This window comes from Aythya ferina, assembly GCF_964211825.1.
Source record: "Aythya ferina genome assembly, contig: HAP1_SCAFFOLD_176, whole genome shotgun sequence".
Classification (NCBI taxonomy): Eukaryota; Metazoa; Chordata; class Aves; order Anseriformes; family Anatidae; genus Aythya; species Aythya ferina.
This window is the reverse complement of record NW_028181354.1, coordinates 184,453-193,812: the sequence shown is the minus strand read 5'-3', so window position 1 is coordinate 193,812 and position 9,360 is coordinate 184,453. Positions and strand designations below refer to the sequence as shown.

Sequence of the window (9,360 nt, the reverse complement as noted above, 5' to 3'; positions counted from 1 at the left end):
GTCATCTCCTAATGATGTCTCCTTGTCATCTCCTTGTGATGTCCTTAACCCAGGCCCCAGGAAGGCAGCAGACTTCCCTTAGAGGAGGGTACCTTCTACATATTGGACCCTCTGTTTCGTTGATTGTTGAATCACCCACAACTAAAACTCTCCTTTTCTTCCTCCTGTCTGTGGTCACTATAGAGGGGGTTGGCCTTTCCAACCCTAGCAATATATCTGGTGGAGGGGGATTGTAGCCTTCTCCATCCATCGATTGCCTTTTAGCCTCCAGGGCCTTATATCTGTTGTTCAGGTCTACCTGATAGGGTGATATGGGTGAAGGAGGATTTTACCAGCCACCTCGAGCCTGGACTTGTTTCCTTTCATTCATATCCTTCTGCCTTGTGTCTGCTGAGGGATGGATACTTCATTCCCTTTGAGTTGGGAAATTCCTGGTGCCTGTTCTTGTTCCACAGAGGCCAGAGTTAGGCATCAACAGTCTATCTCCCTCTCTGAATCCTAGATGTTCATAAGTTTTATAACCTCTTTTCATAGCTCAGCTACCATGCAGAGCAGGTCTTCCACCTGCTCATATCTTACGCAATTGCTGTCTCTGCAGCTGTCCAACGGTGGTGTAAAGCTTTGGCACTCCCTGCAGCCTGACACCTGGACAGCTGTGTACTTTTTTGGAAGTTCAGTTTGGGTCCCCACCTCCTTTCTGGAAAGTGTGGAGGTGGCCTTCTGCTGTTTGCCCTGAGCGGTCTGTCACAGGAACTCACTGCAGCACCCTGCCTGCATGAACTGCCACACAGACTGCCACAACATGCCCTGACTGGTACCTAATGTCTTGTTTGCCTGCTCTGTGCACAGCATTTCTGGTTGCTCATGCTCCCTAGGGTCTCCCAATTGGCTCCTGAAGGGCTGTCTTCAAACTACAGAGGGGGGCAGTACTGAAGGGAAACCCCTGCACACCGCAGTTCCCCTGCTCCTATGCAGAAGGTGTCTGCCCTGGAGCCAATCACCTTGGTGAGTGAGAGTCATTATAATTGGGTGAAATGGGTTTAAATACACAGGCACAATGAATAGTGAGGTTTAATGGTAAACAACAATTCTAATAAACTGGGAAAAAAATACCGCAAGACAAGAATAGAAACCAGGCTTGGCCTATCATGAGTAACATTATGAGCAATTTTCAGAAAAATGCAGTAAGCTTATGGCTTATGAAATACACCCAGTCATCAGTTTCCACATTACATCCTTGAGGTCCTGGTTCCTCATGCTGTAGATGAGGGGGTTCACTGCTGGAGGCACCACCGAGTACAGAACTGCCAGCGCCAGGTCCAGGGAAGGAGAAGAGATGGAGGGGGGCTTCAGGTGAGCAAACATGACTGTGCTGACAAACAGTGAGACAATGATCAGGTGAGGGAGGCACGTGGAAAAGGCTTTGTGCCGTCCTTGCAGTGAGGGGAGCCTCAGCACAACTCTGCAGATCTGCACATAGGACAGAGCAATGAAAATAAAACACCCCAACATTAGAAAAGCAGTAAGCACAATCATCCCAGCTTCCCTTATGTAGGAGTCTGAGCAGGAGAGCTTGAGGATCTGGGGGATTTCACAGAAGAGGTCCCGGGCATTGCTTTGGTCAAGAGGTATTGAAAATGTATTGGCAGTGTGCAGCACAGCGTTGAGAAAGCCACTGCCCCAGGCAGCTGCTGCCATGGTGGCACAGGCTCTGCTGCCCAGGAGGGTCCCGTAGTGCAGGGGCTGGCAGATGGCAACGTAGCGATCATAGGCCATGATGGCGAGAAGAGAAAACTCTGCTAGAAGGAAAAAGAGTAGCAGAAAGAGCTGTGCCACACATCCTGCATAGGAAATGGTCCTCATGTTCCAGAGGGCATTGGCCATGGCTTTGGGAACAGAGGTGGAGATGCCACCCAGGTCGAGGAGGGCGAGGTTGAGGAGGAAGAAGTACATGGGGGTGTGAAGGCGGTGGTCGCAGGCTACGGCTGTGATGATGAGGCCGTTGCCCAGGAGGGCAGCCAGGTAGATGCCCAGGAAGAGCCAGAACTGTAAGAGCTGCAGCTCCCGTGTGTCTGCAAATGCCAGCAGGAGGAACTCAGTGATGGAGCTGCTGTTACACATTTCCTACCTTTGGGCAAGGGAGCCTGACAAAAGGAAGAAATGACAGTGCAAAATTTAAGGACTTCTTTTGGACCACTACATATCTCAAGAAACACCCCACAAAGCAAAACACTGCCTCATTCATTTCAGGAGGATCTTTCTGCTGCTCCTTGTCTTATGTCTGGTTGTTGCTCTGAGGGTGCCACAACAAGCAGGGTGCTCTGCTGTGAGCTCTGCGGCAGTCAGCCCTGGTCTGCAGCAACACTTAGAAGGGAACCTGGAGTGATCTGAGAAGTCTGCTGGCCAGGGACATCTCCCAGTTTGCAGGTCATGAGGAGAAGGTCAAATAATTCCTCAAAAAACAACAAAGCTGATGTTGGTACTGTCTGTAGGCTAAGGTGTGTGAGGTGCCTCAGAGCAGCAGCAATGCTCCAGGAGCCTTAGTTTCTTATACAGATACTACAGCTCCATTACCATCCCTCTCACTCACAACACAGGTAGGAAAATGGAAGCAGAGATTGTAGAAGGTGCACTGCCTTCAGGTAGGTCTTGCCTTGCAGTTCTGCTGTGCAGTGCCCTGGGGAGGTGTGGGGCTGTGAGCAGCCTGTCCCTGGCAGCAGGCTCTGGGCAGCAGCAGGACCCTGCCCTGCCATGCCGGGGGAGCTCCTTCCACCCGCAGCTTCTCCCCGCAGCCCCTGGGCAGCTCCCTGGCCAGGCTGAGTGCTGAGCCTGGCAGGCAGCAGAGGCCCTGCCCTGGCACACAGCCCCTGGGGCACAGCAGGGACCCTGCTCTGCACCACAGCCCTGGGCACCCCTGCCTGCACCCCTGGCTGCACAGCCTGCAGCCAGCCCCAAGAGAAGGGAGCCCTCGGGCCCTGCACGCTGACCCTGCAGCACACAAGCCCTGCATGCCCTTCAACTCCAACACTGACTGTACTCCTGACAGCTCCCATCGGCTGAGGGCTGTGCCAGCTCCAGGAGAGCCTGGCAGGGCATGCCGAAGCATTGCCCTGTACCCAGAGACCTACCGTGGGGAGGTGGCTCTGATGATTTCTCTCCCTGCCAGCTCTCCTCTGCCTTCCCCCCCAGGCTGCCCTGAACCTCTCTCCCACTTCTCTCTCCTTCCCCCATGCCAGCTGCAGGCAGTGCCCCCAGCCCTGCTGCCCCTGGCAGAGGAGCTAAGTGGCTGAAGCAGCTTTTCAAGTAGTCCAAGTCTGATGCAAACTCCAAAGCCTCTCACAGCCTTAATGATTCCACTGAGGGACATTACTGACAAAGTCTCCCCATGGCCTTGTTAGAGCAGAAAAGTGCAGGCAGTGATTACAGGGAGACCAAGGCCAAGGAAACGTGGACCTGAGGCTGAGGAAACCTTGATGTGAGCCAGTCAGACCCTGACTCCAGCCCCTGGGAAGGGAGATCCTGTCCCTCCAGTGGGGTTTAGGGCTCTTCCTGGGTCAGTGCAATATGGGGATGGGCAATGCCAAGCACAAGGCTACAGGAGGACATCTCCTAGGCTCCCCAAGGAGGATGAGGAGGCAATGAAACTGTGATGCTGTAAGGAGAAGGTGTCTCCTCATAGGCCTCCATGACAGAGACTAAAGCCAGAGCCCAGCACACAAAGCTGTTAGCTCTGTTGAAGGCTTTCAACCTTGCAAAATATCCCTGACCATAACCACCACAGGGTCTTCTATGGTATCCCATGCATGTGCAACTTTTTCCTTCCTTGCTGGCCTCTGACATCTACCTTGCTTCCCCACCTTGCTCTCACCTGAGCACCTCCCTGCCTTGACTGATGTCTCTGCATCTGCCCTGGGAATTCCATGAAATACAAAGCCAAGGGGTTATCCAGAATTTTTCTGGGGGACCTGTAGCACCACAGGTGCAAAAAAAAAGATTTCTCCTCAGACCCAATCTCAGTGCCCCAAGCTGCACTTGATGCACTTGATATTTCTTATACTCTTTCCCACTAGAAAGAAAAGCTCCACGTGCTCTGAAACCAGTTTCAGTCTACTCCTCTACTGCCTCCATGCCACAGGGCCAAAGAAGCCCAGGTCTCTCAACCTCCCCACACAGATGGAGAACTTCGACCACTGAAGCCTGGCAGACCTCCCCTCCACTCTCTTGAGTTCCTCTGCACTCCTCCAAAACCTGGAGCCACACCCTGGGACAAACTGCTCCAGAGGTAGCCACAGCAGCACTGAGTCGAGGAGGATGATAACCCAAGTGGCCTGGGTGGCCCCCGCTGCCTCTAGTGCAGCCCCGTAAGGAGCCGGCCTTCCTCCCTGTCAGCATGTCCCACTGGCTCCTATGGTGTCCTCGTAGCACCCAGGCACTTCTCCTCAGGGTCCCCCCTCAGCTGCTCACGTCCAACCCTACCCTGATGGATGCAGGTATTCTGCCCCACGTGCAGCACTGGCCACAGCTCCTTGCCATGTTCAGGGGGTTTCTGTCAGCTAAAGGCTGGAGATTCCCAAGGCTCCCCTGCCCTGAAGCTCCCTTTTGTCAGCTGTTCATGGTCAGGTGCAGATGGCTCACCCTGATGGTGGTGACTCTCACAAGATAACAGTGTGAGGAGTGTTAGGACTCCAGAGGCACTAAGGGAGGTACTTCTTAAGTGGAATTTCCTACCCAGGCAATTACCATGAGAACCATCTCTGAAACACCCAATGACACTATGAAGCAAGCAAAGCCAGGACCAGAGGCAACATGTGTTGGGCTCTTTGTATGCTAGGGTATTTTCTGGGGAAATATATATCTCTACAGACACACATGCAATGTGGATTCTTCCAGCAGCTGGTCATGAACCCTGTGTAAAGCCAGGAGCAGGGCCCAAGATCCCCTCACGTTCCCTGAGCAGATAACTTCCAATGGAAATCTCCCACACTGAATCACTGAACCTCTGTCAGCATCAATGATAATGGAAGGCACCCAGATGCAGTGGTTTAACTGCTTCCTTCTTCTCTCTGGTTTTGGTTAGTAGCTCCTTCCTCATCCGTGACAGGCTCCTGCCACTTTTTCTTGACTTCATTTGTGTCTGGGTGGACAGCACTTGGGTTCAAAGAGAAGATCCTCAAGCATTAAGCTGCTCCTTGTACCACTCCTCTCTGCAAGGCCATATTCCATTGGATTCCTCCACGCAGGCCCACCAACAGGCCCAAGTTTGCTCACCTCAAGGCCTCTGCTTTGCCTTGGTCCCCTCTCTCAGTAGCCTCACCTCTGTCTTCTCATCCCTGCCTTTTACACTCCTGAGCACCTCATCTTGGTTTATAACATGAGGTCCTGCAGGGCTCCCCTGTCTCCCATTCCATCAAGATGTTTTCAAGAAGCTCCCAAATCCTCCTGGATATTTTGTGTAAAGGTATGCTGAAGCAGAGGACCTGCTCCTTCCATTTCATCTGGTCAAGGACCTTTTCCAATGCACCAAGAGATGATGTAGGGGGGGCAGTGATGGGTGCCAAACCTGGTCATTTGTGCCAAATGATAAAGAAAGAAACAGCATGTGGGGAAGTGAACACAACACAGGTCTACCACACAGCTTGCTTGACCTCTCTCTGGTCAGGATGTACTGATCCCGAGCTTAGAGGAAGTCTAAGTCCCCCAGTGATATGCTTAGGTGTTTCAAAAATGTTGCTTGTGTGTTCCAGGGAGGTGCTTGGATGTCGCGGGGAGATGTTTGGGTGCTGCAGGAAGGTGCCTGGGTACTCGATGGGGATGTGTCTGGGGGAAATACTTATTTCTCCAGGGAGATGCTTGTTGTGCAGGGGTGCTTGGTGCCTCAAGCGAGGTGCTTGTTTCCCTTGGGAAGATGATTGGGTGCCCTGTGGAAATGCCTGGTTACCCCCAAGGAGGTCCTTGGCTTCTCCTGGGAGATGCTTGTCTACCTTTTGCATAAGCTTGCATGATCCAAAGAGATGCCTGAGTGCCCCAGAGACATGTGTTGTGCCCAGCTGAGGGGCTTAGGGAGTCCATGGAGGTTCGAGGGTGACCCAGGCAGATCCTTGGCTATCCCAGGAAGATGTGTGGCTTCTCCTGGGAGGTATTTGATGGCTGTAGGGAGGTGCTTGGGAGCTCCAAGGATGTTCATGCATGCCCTGTGGAGATGGTGGGGTGCCCATGAGTGTTTCTTTTGTGACCCCTGGAGGTGCTTGGTTGCTGCAGGCTCTAGCAATTCCTTGTGTGCCACAATCATCTCACGTAGGCAGGCAGGAATTTCCCAGGGAACTCAAGCATCTCCACACTTGTCTGATTCTCTCATCCATGGAGGTGCTTGTTGACCCCACGGCCATTCTAACTTTCTCCAGTGTGGACCTTGGGTGTTCCAGGGAGATGCTTGGTGAGTCAGCAAGGAACTAAGTATCCCTGGGGAAATGTCTGAGTACATCAGGAGGAGCATGATTTTCCAGGGGACATGCTTAGGTGCCCAAAGAGGTGCTTGTGTTCACCCAGAGGTGCTTGAATGCTCCAGGGCAGGAGCCTGGTTCTTAAAGACTGAGTGCTCCACGGAGAACCTTTTGTGTCCAGGGAGACAGTCAGGTGCTGCAATAAACTGCTTGGGTGCTCCAGGGTGGTGCCTTCTTTTCCCCAAAGGTGCTTGTGTGCCCTGGACTGATAGTGGAGTCCTCAAGTCCTCATTTGTTCCTCAGTATAGCTGCTTACATTCTCTGGGGAAACGCTTGAGGTATTTGGGTGCTTGAAGGATGTTCCTTTGTGCCCTGGGGAGATGTTTCAGTGCTCTTGTTAGGGTCTTGACTTTTGTAAACAACTCTTCAGTTGTCTGGGAGAATTTGTCAGTGCATCTGGAGTGAGATGCTTGAGTGCTAAGAGGGAATTCATGAGTGCCCCACTAAAATGCTGGTGTCCCCTGGGGAGATGCCTGGGTGCCTCATGGTCGTACTTGAATGACCCTGGTAGGTGCTTGTGCACCCCACGGAAGCTCTTGGGTGCCAAGGGAGGTGCTTCCCATCTGCAGTGAGAGCTTTGTGTGCCCCAGGTGGTGTTTTGGAGCCCTGGGGAGATGGGAGATGCGTGGGTTCTCCACTGAGATGTAGGAGTGCAGTGGGGAGATTGTTGAGTGCTCCAGTGAGGTGCTTGGGTGTTCCAGGGAGGTGCTTCTGTGCCGCAGGGAGATGCTTGGGTGACAGGGGCAGAACATTTTATTATGAGGGAAGAAAGGTATGTGCTCCGGGGAGGCTTTTCCTGTGCCCCAGGGTTATGCTTATATGCCCTGGGAAGAAGCAGCTTGGGTCCCCTGAGAATATCTTTGGGCTTCTTAGGAAGATGCTCTATTCCTCTGGGGTCACGTGAACGCCCCATGAGATGTTTGAGTACTGCAGAGGGTGGTTTGTGCACCTCCAGGGAGGTGCTGGAGTGCACAAAATGTGCTTTTCAGTGCCTTAGGGAGGTGCTTGTCTGTCCCTGTGAGATGCTTGGTTGCTCCAGAGGGGTGCTTGTGAACCATAGGAAGGTACTGGTGGTCCCCAGAGAGGTGCTTGTGTGCCATGGGAAAATGCTTACAGACCTTGAGGAACTCCTTGGTCCTCCAGGAAGGTGCTTGTTTTCTCCAGGGAGATGTTTTTGTACCCAGGGAGATGATTGTTTGACCCAGGGCAATGTACCTCCCCCGTTTCACCCCAAAACTTTCTTGGAGGAACAGAGCACCTCTCTGGGGAACAGTAGCATCACTCATGGGCACACAGCCATCTCCATGACGCACCCAAGAACATCCTTGTAGCACACAATTATCTCCTGGATGGAAGCCAGCACTTCCCTGGAGAAACCATTCACCTCCCTGGAACAGCCCAACATCTCCCTGGGGAGCCCAGGCACCTCTCTTGAAGACCAAGGATCTTCCTGGGCTACCCAAGCATTTTCCCAGGGCATGCTGGCATCTCCTCAGGGCATCCGAGCCCCTTCCTGGATCCCAAAGTCTTCTCCCAGAGGCACTCAAGAACATTCCCAGAGCACTCAAATTTCCATTGATTTGGTGCAACAAAGCACAACACGTGGGCACCCAGGCATGTCTCTGGAGCACCCAAGCATCTCCTTCATGCACCACAGCATCTCCCCAGGGTACACAAGCAACTCCAGGGGCATCCAAGCACCTGCCTAGGGACCCCCAGCAGCTCCCTGTTGTTCACAAGCTCCTCCCAGGGGTACACAAACATGTCCCCAGTAAACCAATGCTTCTCACCTGAGGAAACATACCTCTCCGCCAAGCACTCCAGCGCCAGTCTGGAGCAATCAGCCACCTCCTGGGAGCACCCAAGCATCTCAACAGGGCAAACAAGCACCAGCCCAGGGAACTCAACAGCACTCCAGCACGTCCCTGTAGGACACAAACTGCTCTCTGCATTACTCAAGCACCTCCTGGGGCACCCAAGGGGGAATAAGAGCATCTTCCTAGGGAGCCCAAGGACATTCCCAGGGCACACAAGCACCTCCCTCCCCAGGGCACATAAGAATATCCCTCCTGCACCCAAGGTTCTCCCCTGGTCCCTCAAGCATCTCCCTGCAGGTTCTAAGCATCTCGGTGGAACGTGTAAGCACCTTCCTGGGCACAACACCCATCTTCTTGGAGCAGACAAGCAATTCCCCTGGGAATCCAGCACCTTCCTGGAGCATCCAACTGTCTTGCTCGGGGCAACCAAACACCTTCCCTGACATCAAAATGTATCCCTGGAGAACCCATGCCTCTTCCCGGAGCAACCAAGCGTCTCCCCAAGATGCCCAAATATCTTCCCAGGACACCCAATAACCTTCATATCACACTTAGGAGGAAGGTCTACAACAACATTTCTTGGTTCCTGTTGTGCTGTGGGGCTGCTCAAAGACAGCCCCTGCTCAAGCAGCTGCTGAGCTCCAGCCCCTGCTTAGGCTGCAGCGGAACTCTGGCCCTGCTCAGCCTCGGACATTCCTCTGCTCCAGGGGGATGCCTGTGTTCCAAGGGGGTGCCTGGGTGCTGCATTCCTGACATTGCTTGTGTTCCCTGAGATCATACTTGTGTGCTGGGTGCTCCATGGACCATTCCCCAGTGAGATGCTGGTGTTCTCAAAACACATGCTGGTGTGCGTGCTGGAGACACTTTTGTGCACCCCTGAGGTGCCTGGGTGCCTCAGGAGATGCTTTCTTGCTCCATGGAGGTTCTTGGCTATCCCAAGAACAATCTGGGTGCTCCCTGGGCTTCTTGGCTGCTCTGCCCAGATGCTCCCTGGGTGCGCAGGGAGATGCTTGGTTTCTCCAAGGAGACATCTGGGTGATGCA

The 9,360-nt window shown here is 53.3% G+C and overlaps 1 protein-coding gene across 1 annotated transcript; it reads right to left on the bottom strand.

Moving 5' to 3' along the window:
• Positions 1-1,197: 1,197 nt before the first annotated feature.
• On the bottom strand, positions 1,198-2,121 carry LOC311428884 (olfactory receptor 14C36-like; the record flags this gene model as incomplete). Its single annotated transcript, XM_084540116.1, has 1 exon — positions 1,198-2,121. One exon carries the CDS (start codon positions 2,119-2,121, stop codon positions 1,198-1,200), a length of 924 nt encoding a protein of 307 aa, XP_084396242.1.
• Positions 2,122-9,360: the final 7,239 nt, after the last annotated feature.